Here is a 13,938-nt window from a genome sequence, read left to right on the forward strand (position 1 = left end):
AAATATGTAGAAAACTCATGTGATAGCGTAAGGTAAATAGAATAATCCTTCTTGTGACCAAGATTAAGTAGCCTAAACACATCTAAACGGAATTATTTACAACACAGGTGTAGAATTCTTTTAAATCCGCTTTTTAATCTTAGTTTACTTACCTGTAAATCATGAATATTCATTCTGTGGCCTACTTCAAATTAAACCATACTATGTGTACTTTGCTATGCACCTTCACTTCAGATTTTTTATGTGAATGTTTTGTAACCATATATTATTATTATTATTATTATTATTATTATTATTATTATGCAGCTAAAAGGAGCCTTTTTAAAACACTTGTATGAGTTATGCAGCTGTATCCTAAATGAAGGCCCTAACAAGGAACTGCCAGGAGTTACTGTTGTCTAAAGATAAAATGAGGTACATGCAGTGGTGCTAGAAGATCTAATCTGCCAGTTGTGTTCTGTGTTTTACACTGCATATTATGCCTGTACTTCTGATGCTCATGGCCTCATCTTGCAGACATGTACATGTTACAATACTGCTACCTACTGTACAAATATCACAGATTTATCAGCAGGTTTATGATGTGATTCATTACAACACATGCCAAACAGCAAACGAGTGTTCTATTGTTGTAAATGTTTTACATGAGTGTACATGTTTACTTTACATACTTTATACTTTACATTTGCCTGCCTTTTTGTTTCAGTGGAGACTGCACACACACACACACACACACACACACACACACACACACACACACACGCACACACACACACACACTCCTTATTTCACATCCTCCTGAATGATTCTGTTTTCCAGATGTGAGAGCCACTGCAGACCTGGAGACAGTAGAAGTTACAGAAGGAGAAACGATCACTCTAAACTTTCACATAACTGGAGTAAAGAGTGATGATGTAATATCGTGTACATTTATTAATAGAGACTCTATCATAGCACAGCTAGTTAACAGGAAACCTTCCACTCATTATGATGAGATATTCAGAAACAGACTGCAGCTGGACACACAGACTGGAGCTCTGACCATCCACAACATCAGCATCACACATATATAAACTACAAATCATCAGTATGAAGACAAGCAGGCATTTCAACATTAGTGTTTATGGAAATTTTATTTTAAATTGCTAATATGTGTAATTCTTTTTGGCATAGGATATTTACATCATATTATAAAGTACACATGCTTCATAATGAGGAATCAAGACAGGTCAGACAGGTCCACCTAGGTCAGCTGGGTCAGACAGGTCCACCTAGGTTATTTAGGTCAGACAGGTTCATCTAGGTCAGATGGGTCAGACAGATTCATCTAGGTCAGACAGGTTCATGTAGGTCAGCTAGGTCAGACAGGTTCACCTAGGTCAGCTAGGTCAGACAGGTTCACCTAGGTCATCTAGGTCAGACAGGTTCAGATAGGTCGGGTAGGTCAGACAGGTTCATCTAGGTCAGGTGGGTCAGACAGATTCTCACTGAGAACAGTGTTCAGGAGACACAGTATGATTTTCTGTCATTGTAATGTTAGTGATATTATTGACTTGAATACTCAGATTAATTAAATTAATGTAACACTTTTCACACCTGTTCTGTGTCATTAAAAATCCATAAATATTAGGACAGTGAGGACATAACCTATTTCTGCTGTATACTTAAGCTCATTAAAGTATATCAAAACTCAAAAGTACATCATATGTATTTATAGGTTTTTATTTGCATGTGTATGGTTTGAATGATGTTAGCTGAATCGTTCTTTGGTAATGTTCTTCTCTCTACTGTTGTTTCTTTTTCAGCCATGCTGCCTGTGCCTAACATCACACGTGCATCACATTCAGAAACAAAGAGCTCCGTATCCCTGACATGTCCAGTGTTGTGTTCTGTGGACAGTGTGAATAAGGTGACTCTCTCCTGGTACAAAGGCAACCATGTGCTCTCCACTATTAGTGATTCTAACACCAGCTCATGTTTTCTGCCTCTGGAAGTTGAATATCATGATAATAACACATACAGCTGTGTAGCAGCCAACCTTGTCAGTAACCAGACAGCACATAACCAGCATCTATCAGCCTGTGTCAGGTATGTCGGCTAAAGAAGAACACATATATACTTATACTCTGATGTCTCATAGAAATCTAAATTAATCTAAGTTAGAAATGAAAAATGAATTGTATTAAGTGGTCTGAGCTTTGGTCACCAACTATGGTATTTTATACTGGATGTGTTTAGACAGCATCAGTAGATAATGTAGTATTATTGATATTACTGGAGTGTGTTAGGTAAACGCTATGAAAACATCAGTGATGCTTCACTTTTTAAAATCCTTTAAAAGGGATGCGGTCTCTGCATCGTCCTGGAGGAAGAATCCCTTTTTAAAGACCACATCCCTTTTTAAGGTTCCTCCACTAATCTACACATGAGACAAAAATATCAAAGACATGAGTGAGATTATTTACCATACAGATAATTACAGTGGTACTGTAGCCAGCAACAGCTCTAGATGTGCTACATGTAAACGTATTAACACAGCCACTAACATAACTGGCACAAAAAGATGAACTGTCATCCCCTATTCTTCCTCATGCATCACTGTGAGTTTGTCTCTTGTTTTACTTGTAAGAGATGTAACCAGCTGTATACTGGAGAAACCAAGAGAAGGCTTACTGATCGGATTATTGAGCAGATTCGGACCATCTGAATTAAGGATTTGTCTTTTCCAATGGCAAGACATTTTATGTTCCTGCTTCTGTTCCTGCTTCTTGTCCTATTCTGTCTGCTCCTGTTGCCCCATTTTTTGTATCTGCTTCTGTTCCAGTGCCTGTTCCTCGTCATGCTCCTGTTTCTGCTCCTGTGTCTCATCTAGGTCCTGTCTGTGCTTTGCGTCATGCCTGTTCTGTTCCTGTTGGTATCTCGTCCTAGTCCTGGTTTGTTTTGGTGGTTCCTGCTTGTGCACGCCCCGGTGTTGGACACTTTGGGGGGGGGGGGGGGGGGGTACTGTCACGATCACAGTGTCGTGATCAGTCCCTCCCATCTTCCGTGTTCCATGTTTTCCCTGTCTTGTTTCTTTTAGTTTTCTCCACCCCTCAGCCCGCTGTTCATTGCATTTATGTGCATGTTTATTTGAATGTTGGTTTGCACTCTTGTATTTGTTTAATCATGTATCTCGTGCTCTCCCTGTTGGTTCTTTGACCCTGGACTGCCTTAACGACTGATTTTGGATTTGAGATAAAAAATCTCGCTCTTCTCTGCATGTGCGTCCACCTCCTTATCGCTCACCGTTACAAACACGTGAAGAAAGAGAGGTGCAAAAAGCCATTGAAAGTCATGACACCAGATGACATTATCAGTAATTAGAAAGCAATCCTGTTACTTAGTGCAAATTAATATCAGCTGGTTTAACTGATGGCCTATAAAAGGTGTCTCATTACCAAGGTGCCACACAAGAAACATCTCATGATGGGTAAAACCAGAGAGCTCTTTCAAGACGTTCGCAACCTTATTGTTGCAAAATATTGTTTCTAAACTACTGAAGGTTCCAGTGAGCACTGTTGGGGCCATAATCCAGAAGTGGAAAGAATATAATTTCACCATAAACCAGCCATGACCAGGTGCTCCCCACAAGATTTCAGACAGAGGAGTGAAAAGAACCAAAGACCACCTGTGCAGAGCAACAGAAAGACCTGGAATCAGCAGGTACAATTGTTTCAAGGAAAACAATAAGTAATGCACTCAGCCTCCATAGCCTGTATGCGCGCTCACCATGCAAGACTCCATTGCTAAAGAAAAAGCATGTTGAAGCGCGTTTAAAGTTTGCCCAACAACATGTAGACAAGCCTGTGAAATACTGGGAGAATATAGTCTGATCAGATGAGACCAAAATTGAACTCTTTGGATGCCATAATACACACCATGTTTGGAGGTCAAAAGGCACTGCATATCACCCCAAAAACATCATACCAACAGTGAAGTTTAGAGGTGGGAACATCATGGTGTGAGGCTGTTTTTCAGCATATGGCACTGGCACGCTTCATATACTTGAAGGAAGGATGAATAGACAAATGTACCAAGACATTCTTAATAAAAATCTGCTGCCATCTACCAGGATGATGAAGATGAAATGAGGATGGACATTTTAGCAAGACAATGATCCCAAACACACAGCCAAGGAAACTCAATTGGTTTCAGAGAAAGAAAATAAAGCTGCTAGAATGGCCCAGCCAATCACCTGACCTGAATCCAATTGAAAATCTATGGAAGGAACTAAAGCTCAGAGTTCATAGAAGGAGCCAATGGAACCTTCAGGATTTGAAGAGTGTTTGTGTGGAAGAATGGTCCAAAATCACACCTGAGCAATGCATGCGACTAGTTTCTCCATACAGGAGGCGTCTTGAAGCTGTCATCACCAACAAAGGCTTTTGTATGTGTTACATCCACAGAACGGAGCCTTCTCTGTTTTCCGGGCAACCTTGTCACTTCCGGGTTTTCGTCCGTCTCCATGGTTCCCTGTCTCCTGCCCTTTCACTCCCGCTGTTTGTTGTTTAGCCTTGATTAGTGTGTCTACTTAAACCTTGTCTCTTTTTGTTTGTCGGTCATTGTTTGTTTGTTATTTATTGTCTCTCTTTGGCTCTGGTTAGCTCTCATTTGTCCCCACTCATTGTGTTTCTGGTAAGATTCCGTTTGTTCTAGCTCCCAGCTTTTCATTCCCCTGTGTTTAGTTTTCTCCTGTTTCCCATTCCTCGCCCCATGGTTATGTGTTTTTTTTCTCCACGCTCTCTGTTGCTTTACTTGTCTAGTTCTGCTACCTGTATCTTCATCGTAAATATTGTTTATCTTCCGTAACAGGTTTAATAACAAACAAACAAACACAAGAAAACCGATCATTTATTTTACTCTACTTGTCACTCTCTTTATGGCATCCCTCAGTTCCGTTTCACGTTCCATCCACCCCTCCCACGTTATAGTATGAAGTATTTAAATACATTTCAGTAAGCGTGTTCAAAACTTTTTTTTTTCCCCTGTCATTTCTCATTATTACAATTTAATTTATGGACATCTGTGGTTTGACTTTTTTGCATGTTTGGATTGGATGGGTTGTTGTCAACATTTGGTGAGAATTTCATGTCAATAGCACCTTTTAGAAATATATTTACATATAAATATTTTTCACTGTGTGTGTGTATATATAATATGTGATATTATATATGATCTGTGTTTGTGTGTGTAAACACATCATTTGATCCTTTCACCAGGTCATTCATGTTTACTAATGTTAGTCATAGTTGGCTGCAGTAATAGTAGCTTCAGGTGTGTTTACTGATGCAATATTGCTGATGCTAATTAGACTTTTAACATCTGAAGCCTTCAACCTGCCTCCCAAAGACTACATTCCCCATAATGCTCCTGTGTATTCCCAATACCCTGTCTACTCCTTTCACCTGTGAGTAGTTCTCTGTAATGTCTCTGTATTTAACCCCCTCTGTTTGTAGCTGTCTATGTGAAGTTTTTCTCTGCACTTCTATAATGTTTCCAAGCTGGTCTTTAGCACACTTACCTTGTGCTCTCGCATGCATAGAACTGATAAATATTAGTGATGCTTCTATGGTTATTTATATTTTCATGATGTATCATGACTGGCTGTTAATCTCTATGGTAATGGACCCATAAGGCTACAGTGCAGTGGAGAGCTGAATCACGGTATGTGATGTTCAATTTAAATTGAAACCTAATGCACACACCTCTGTGGTCATCATATCTACCATAAGAGAAGTATGTGGGCTATGACCTGTGCATTAGCATTCAAACAAATAGTCTTAAATCTTATACACATTTCAGACAGACTACTAATTTAGCGTGGTTCTTGTGTGGCTTTTCCCCCACACTATCTGCCTATTTCTGATTAGACAAGATGTGAAGTTTTACATTTAGAAACATTTGGTTACAAGACTGTCATTTCACTTATCAATTAGTTACTGTTAGTTTTTGCTTGTTTATATATGTATGTGTAGTATTATTAACATTTATAACCACTAGGTGGCACATACACCTTTTCTCATGTTCTTTGCTGTCGCGTTGCTTCCATAGTGTCACTACTGTTTTATTTCTTGAAGAGAGAATCCACTGCCTGTTATGGGCTGAGAGAGAGAAGCTTGCCAATAAAACAGCGCCACCAGCTGGTGCACCTTTCTAGGGAGCCGCTGAGAGACAAAGGTTACATATGTATATGCTATAGTTAAGGGAATTTGCTAAGATGTTTATGCAGTATTTTAGTTTAAACTAACTGTCTTATGCCATGAACATTTACAGCATTTAGCAGATGCTCTTATGCAGAGTGATTTACAAAAGTGCTTTGTCATTTACTCATAGAACACATCCTATCCAGTACAGAAGGTTAGAGTCCAAGATACCAATGAACTAGAATACTGTAGAAGCACAGGGATCACTACTGATGCTTAGATGTACAAAACACATACAAGCTCTATATCAGACATGATAAGTACAATAACAAACAATGTCAAACTACATGCTAAAGGTTTGGTTATCCAACAGGTGCCAGATGAATAATCATTTAAATATTCCACAAACAGACGGGTCTTCAGTCTGCGTTTGAAGACTGCAAGGGGCTCTCCTGTCTGGACAGCCAGTGGAAGTTTGTTACACCATTTGAGAGCCAGGACAGTTTGTCTTGACTTATGTCTTGACTTGTTTCTTGTTAATATCTGATGTGAAATCAGCAGTTCTTTTAATTCCCTGTGAAAACCTTCTGGACCAGATATATCATTTATATATTAATATATTGTGTCTAAAGCTTTTTATCCAGGCCAGTATCCATGTGGCACTGTGATCAGTTCTGATCTGATTGTGATTCATTGTGTAACGAATGGCTACCCTCATGTCTGTTTTTCTTTACTTCCTAGTTGTTCCATTCCTTGGTATTGTTTTCCATGCCTGTTATTCCTTTCACCTGTGTCTGGTTTTGAGTTAATTAGTTCATACATTTAAACCCTGTCTGGTTCCAGGTGTCTCTGCTGTTCATTGAATGTCTGATTATCTGAAAACCTGTATCTGGCTGGATGTATGTTTCTCCAAGTTCTTCCTAGCATCTTTGTTATAGCTGCTTCCCCTGTTTGCCTTCGTGTGCTTTTGGTTTGTGTTTCCTAGCCTTTGTTTATCCTAGACCTTTATTTATCATGTATCCTTGTACTCTTCATATTGGTAAACTGATCCTGGACTACTGACCCTAACGACCATGAATTTGGATTTGCACCTAATAAATCTCGCTTTTCTCCACACATGCATCTGCCTCCACTTGCCAATAAGACTGTTGGGTCAGTTCTGATCTGACTACTGTTTAAGTTTGGTCAGTACCGTAGCATTAAGTTTGGTATGCCTTGTGTTTCAGTGTTTCTGTGTCATCATCATGAATCATGATCAAGTCAGTATGTCACATTTAACAAACAAATACCTCAGCAGGTACAACAGCTGCCTGTACTTTCCACAAAAACACACCAAATATCTGCCTACTGTTAAGTGTAGTAATACTGATTATCATACATGTTTTATATGATCAGTGCAATTTGTGTTATACACTCTTCTACATGCAATTAAGCACTTGCTGCCTAGATGAACATAAGTGATTCTGTCAATATACACTCACCAGCCACTATATTAGGCACACCTGATCAACTGCTCATTAATGCAAATATCTAATTAGCCAATCAGATGACAGCAAATCAATGCCTTTGGGCATGTAGACATGACATGCTGAAGTTGAAACTGAGCATCAGAATGGGGAAGAAAGATGATTTAAGTGGCTTTGAACATGTTTATTGGTGTTGGATAGGATGACCTGTTGTCATGGTAGGCCGGTCGTCCAGCAGGAGGGACACGCCCACTCCTGCCCAGGACTGCACAACACACCTGCTCCTCTCACAATCACCTGATTATTGACCTCACACATCTGTTCCTTATTTTCCTCTTTTATTTAAGCTCACAGGTACCTGAAGTCAGTGCTGTGCATTATCAGACTACAGAGAGATTACCGAGCACCACTGAAACTCCGACTTCTCCATGTATTTTCTTTTCCTTTGTTTTGATCTGCTTATTGTCATGGACAATAAAAGCCTGAAACCTCACCTCTCATTCCTTCTGTGCCGTCCAAGTCACATGGTATGGCCTGCCACGTGCAGGGGGTGGGTGGGGTTTATTCCTGTTTGTAGCCACACCCCTGTAGCCACACCCACCTGTACTGGGTTAATCGTTAGTGTTTGTCAGTTTATTTAAACCTCCGTCAGTGCGTACCTCACTGTTGGTCGTTGTTTGTTAGCATCTGAGTATAATGTTAATGTCAATGTTTGTGTAGCCCTTGTTAGTGTTTGTATAGCGTGTGTTTACATTACAATCTTAATCGTTAACGTTTAGTGTGTATATATTCGCTGTTACAGTTATTTGTGAGTGCCACCATTGTCCTAAATGTTCTTTGTCCTAAATGTTTCACAAAGTCGAGAGAGTCTGTGCATCCTGCTCCACGCCCTGCGGCACTCGGGCATTCGTTACACCATCCCTTTATGACCACAGTGAACCCATCAACTGGTGGATACTTCCAGCAGGATAAAGCACTTATCATGAACCACAAATCATCTCAAACTTGAAAATGACAAAGTATTCACTGAACTCAAATGTCCTCCACAGTCACCAGATCTCAATCCAATAGAGCACCTTTTGGATGTGATGTGACAGGAGATTCATATACATATATATAATGAGTAACTGCAGTAAGAAATGTAGATATACTCAAAATTATAGTAAAGTACACAGTTTCCAGAGAAACAGGACATTTCTGACAGAGGTCCTTCATCATCTGTGCAAAGTGTTTCTGAATTAGTAGGAGGTGGAGCCAGTTTATATATGAAAAAGTATCTCTTTCTCTACATATATATATTTACATACTTGACCATGTTTAGTAACATTGTGGTAACAACTTTATAATGCAACATTGTTCCTACATACACCTTTACAATGCACCATTAAGAGCTGTGTTCAGTGCACACAGGTCTTTGTCCTGGAACAGGCGTGTGGTCTTAACTCAGTAGTTTTATGCATAAGAGGGTCTCCTTCTATACAGGGAAGTTTGCTCTTGAAGAAAAGATGCTTTAGAGCAGATTGTCTTTAATCTGCTTCACACAAAGAGAAACACAGAGAAAGCTACACTGGATAGATTTTTGAGGGATGTAGTAAGATAAAGAACATGAGTGGTATTTGTAAGAGGAAACATTCCACTGTGTTTGAGGTTCAGTGTTGAGCACTTGGCTGGTAGACTGAAGGTCTATACCATAGTCTGGTCTATGCTTCCTGTTTGTTTTCCTAAACCTTGATGACACTTTTAAATGCTCTTGGTGTTCTCTTTTCCATATACATTTTCACAAAAGCAGAGCACTGGTAAGGTGAAGAACTAAAGTTCTGAAAGAAAACTATTTACTGAGGGTGCATCTAAAATTGTGTGTTTTGAAAATGAATTAAAATATAGACTAACAGCCTTCCAAAATTATACTGGTTTTAGAAAGCAACTGATGTAAATGTCTAAAGCCACATGGGAGCAACTGTTCTTTCACAGATCCAGCCTGTCTCGTATGAGCAGGGGATGTCATTCCACGAATTCAGAGAGACAACTTCATTGGAATAAACAGCACAGTCTTCATCTTTGCCAGTATCATTGGGTTCCCCTGTCCTCCAGTATCTGGGAATAACACACAACACACAGAATACAGCACACAGATTACAATTTACTGCATTTAATTTGTTTTAATCACAAAATGGCACTGGTGCATAACAGCAACCTTGAGGTTGTTTTCAGTGAGTTAATCCACCCTGCATGCCATTGAAAAATGACCACAGGATGTTGGAAAATAAAGTGTATGGGTGTAGTCTACACTCACAAAAGTGTGAACCATCATGAAAATAGGGAAGTTTGTTTTGCTCACACAGTGGTTAGTGGTGACCCATCCACCCACTTCCAACTCCCCTCTGTTTGTGCATCACTGAGACCAATCCAGGCATATATGTTTACCTCCTTAATGAACTCCTGGAGGGAAGGAAAATATAATTAGAATAAGGAGATTTGTGTTGATAGTGTAAATATATAATCTATATTACTCAGTCTACAGAATGTAGTTGAATAAGGAGATTTGTGTTGATAGTGTATACATATAATCTAGATTACTCAGTCTATAGAATGTATCTGAATAAGGAGATTTGTGCTGATAGTGTATACATATAATCTATATTACTCAATCTATAGAATGTAGTTGAATAAGGAGATTTGTGCTGATAGTGTATACATATAATCTAGATTACTCAATCTATAGAATGTATCTGAATAAGGAGATTTGTGCTGACAGTGTATACATATAATCTAGATTACTCAGTCTATAGAATGTAGCTAAATAAGGAGATTTGTGCTGATAGTGTATGCATATAATCTAGATTACTCAGTCTATAGAATGTAGTTGAATAAGGAGATTTGTGCTGATAGTGTATACATATAATCTAGATTACTCAGTCTATAGAATGTAGTTGAATTAGGAGATTTGTGCTGATAGTCTAAACATATAATTTAGATTACTCAGTCTATAGAACGTAGTTGAATAAGGAGATTTCTATCAGATCTGAGGGTCTTCTCTCCACTCCCCTCACCTGCTCCTCTCTGCTATTTATGATCACCAGATCTGCTCCCATCTCTCTACAGTACTGCCTGCTCTCAGTCCACTTCTTTCTCTCATTAGAAAAGTAGTAATAGCTGCTTCCAAATTTCGTCCAACCTTTAAAGCACATCTCTTCAAAAAGAAAGACAGTGAAGAGTGGTGTGACTGTCACCTATTTCAGTGCTGTTTCATTTACAACTGTCTTTTAGCAAATAATGCATTTTCATCAGTAAGTGTATATCTTCCATTGTGGTAGTACTAATATTATTCATCCTCACCCAGTTTTTGCTGAAATGCATCTCTTTCCATAGTGAGGTCATCATAACTGCTCTGTAATTGGTCTCTCTCTAAAGTCAAATTATTGTTAATGTCCAGTAACTGGTCTCTCTCCTTGGTCATGTTGTCATAGCTACTCTGTAACTGGTCTCTCTCCTTAGTCATGTTGTCATAGCTACTCTGTAACTGGTCTCTGCCTGCATCGTGTTTTATCCACAGGCCGATGATAACAGCCAGCAGGAGAACACACAGCAGCCCCAAACACACTGCAGCTGGTTTTCCAGAGCATGCCTGCCTCCCCTCAGATGCAGCCTCACAGCCTGGGAGAGTTACAACAGCAATATGGTTAGACTTTCTTTACTGCTTTTCAGATTCTACTGCAATGGTACAGTACTATTCAAAAGTCTGGACACACCTACTCTGTTTATTTTTAATATTTTCTCCTTTAAAACAAAACAGGGAAAGTATCACACCAATGAAATAAGACATATGTGATTATGCTATGATAAATATTGTCGATTGTAGAGTTTGCATCATTTGAAGTAACTTTCCTATACTTTGATGACAGCTCTGCATGCACTTGGTGTTCTCTTAACCAGCTTTATGAGACAGCAACCTATGATGCTTTTACATCACTCTTGAAGATGTTCTCACATATGCAGAGCACTTGTAGGATGAGGAACTAAAGTTCTTAAAGAAAACTATTTGCATCTAAAATTGTGTTTTAAAAATGATTTTGTATATATGCTAACACCTTTCCCAAATTCTATTCTTCTTCAAAACAAATTTAAGCATAATCCATTAGATTAAAATGCCTTTATTACTATTAAAAGCACACATCTGTCAAGTGTGTCCAAACTTTTGACTGCTACTTTATGTGCTAGAAACTTCAAGTAATACTATCTATTTTCTTCTTAACCCACAGCTGTCTATTAGAAGCCTCAAATGTTACTTTATTTTTTTTAAAACATCATGTTCCAGCTGTCTGCTTTGCAGAGGTATTTCAGTCTACATCTGACAAAATCTAAAACATTCCTTTAATAATGATTTAAGTGTTGTAATAGTCATTTGATGATTTAAGTGTTTTAATAGTTTTATTTACTTTTGGCTAAAGGATTTTGTTCTTTTGTTTGAGTGGAACATATGTACAGTCTGTTTCCACAAAGAGGGTGCTTAAGACAGGAGTGGACTACATTTTTTAACAATGTCCACTCTTAAAAACATTTTTAAAATGTTTTTTTTTTTCTGCTGCAGCAAAACCAAACATTTCAACCATTCATTCCTTATCTATTTTAATTAAATCCAGTCAATTTTTTAAAGATGTACTTTATTTTACTGGGAATTAAAGAAATTAGGCAACTAAAAAATTTGTTAATTTTTTCTTTGGTTACAGAGGGATATAGATCCTAAATAATTCTCACTTTGTTCTGCCTTTGATTCTGTGGTTGATCTGAACATTTACCTCGTTTCTGTACTTCAGTGTCCAGGCAGGATCTCTCTTGCACTCTTGGCAGGTTATTGTAGTTGTCTATGTTTGTATAGATGCTCTCAAGGTTTTCATATTTGTTATCCTCCTCCATGGCACTAGCAGCTGTTAGATGTGGGTTCCAAGGCTTCTGTGGGAAGATTCGTTATGATCATATCATGTGACACTGAATTAATTTCTTTTTTATTTATTTTTCATGAAAATGAGGGAACAACATTGGTCTGTGTGCCTCGACCACATCTAGGACCTCTATATGTCCTCAATCATATCTATGTCCATGACCACATCTACCAGCACCTGGCCTGCCTGGTACTGGGTGGGCACTGGGAATTGTCATGCTCTGTTTGTGTTTACATTTATACGGCGCCTGGAGGTTCACGTTCATTGGACGGACGTGTCAGGAGCCCTTGGGAGGGAGTGCTGTCATGGAATGTTTGCCTCCTGAGAGTCACAGAGTTTGGCCCACCACCTGAAGTGGGAGGATATTTGTTTGTATATAAAACAGTGTCCTTTTGTGCTGGGTGTTGCTCATTGTTGATGTAGTGTTGTCAAGGTAGTCATGTTCATTGTTCTGTTCAGTGTTAACCATTAAGTGTTCACGTTTACTGTTTGTGTTATTTGTGAGTGCCGCTATGTTTTATTTACTTAAATGTTCGTCCATCTCGAAAGAGTCTGTGCGTCCTGTTCCACACCCTTCGGCACTCGGGCCAGCACATTACATCCAACTCTCTGATTTCTTTTTCTCCTCTCTCCTCAGATTAAATTCTTCAGCTACATTCCAGCAATCCAACTACATTCCCGCTGGATCCAATTCCTTCCACTCTGTTCCAGACAGTCACAAGAGATCAGCTTCCTTTCATCTCTGTCATCATCAACAACTCCTTATCTTCTTGATATGTGCCTACTACATTCAAAACCGTAAGGGCGGTACCAATCCTCAAGAAGGCACACTTGACGGCTCCAACGTTACCAACTACAAATCAGTCTCACTTCTCTCTTTTCTCTCAAAAGCCCTCAAACAAGCAGTTTACAATCAATTGTCTCTTTTCCTCACCCAGAACCAGCTGCATGATCCCAATCAGTCTGGCTACACACGGGCACATTCTGCAGAAACAGCTCTCATAGCAGTGACGGAGAAACTTCATGCCGCTAAAGCTGCCAAACTGTCATCTGTTTTGATTCTTCTAGACCTTTCTGCAGCCTTTGACACAGTGAACAACAGCATTCTTCTCTCTGTTCTCTCCAGGCTTGGTGTGACTGGCTCTGCATGGAGATGGTTTCAGTCCAATCTGGAGGGACGGTCCTATCAGGTGACATGTAGAGGATCCACTTCCAAACCATGTAGACTTTCCACTGGTGTTCCAAAAGGCTCAGTATTAAGCCCCCTTCTCTTATCTTTGCATACTCGTTCTCTTGGTGATGAAATATCTTCTCATGGTGTCTCCTACCACTGCTATGCCGATGACATTC

The 13,938-nt window shown here is 39.2% G+C and overlaps 1 protein-coding gene across 1 annotated transcript in view; it reads right to left on the reverse strand.

The window, feature by feature from the left end:
- The window catches only part of LOC118241325 (CD209 antigen-like), a 38,311-nt gene extending 25,749 nt beyond the window's left edge, over positions 1-12,562 (reverse strand). Inside the window, exons 1-3 of the mRNA XM_035525975.1 lie at positions 12,445-12,562; positions 10,985-11,302; positions 5,436-5,456 (exon numbers count right to left, since the gene is read on the reverse strand). Coding sequence (XP_035381868.1) covers positions 5,436-5,456; positions 10,985-11,302; positions 12,445-12,562 — 457 coding nt within the window. The remainder of the gene's footprint in view (positions 1-5,435; positions 5,457-10,984; positions 11,303-12,444) is intronic.
- Between the last annotated feature and the right edge of the window lie 1,376 nt (positions 12,563-13,938).

Source organism: Electrophorus electricus, chromosome 5 (assembly GCF_013358815.1).
Source record: "Electrophorus electricus isolate fEleEle1 chromosome 5, fEleEle1.pri, whole genome shotgun sequence".
In the NCBI taxonomy this organism is placed as follows: domain Eukaryota; kingdom Metazoa; phylum Chordata; class Actinopteri; order Gymnotiformes; family Gymnotidae; genus Electrophorus; species Electrophorus electricus.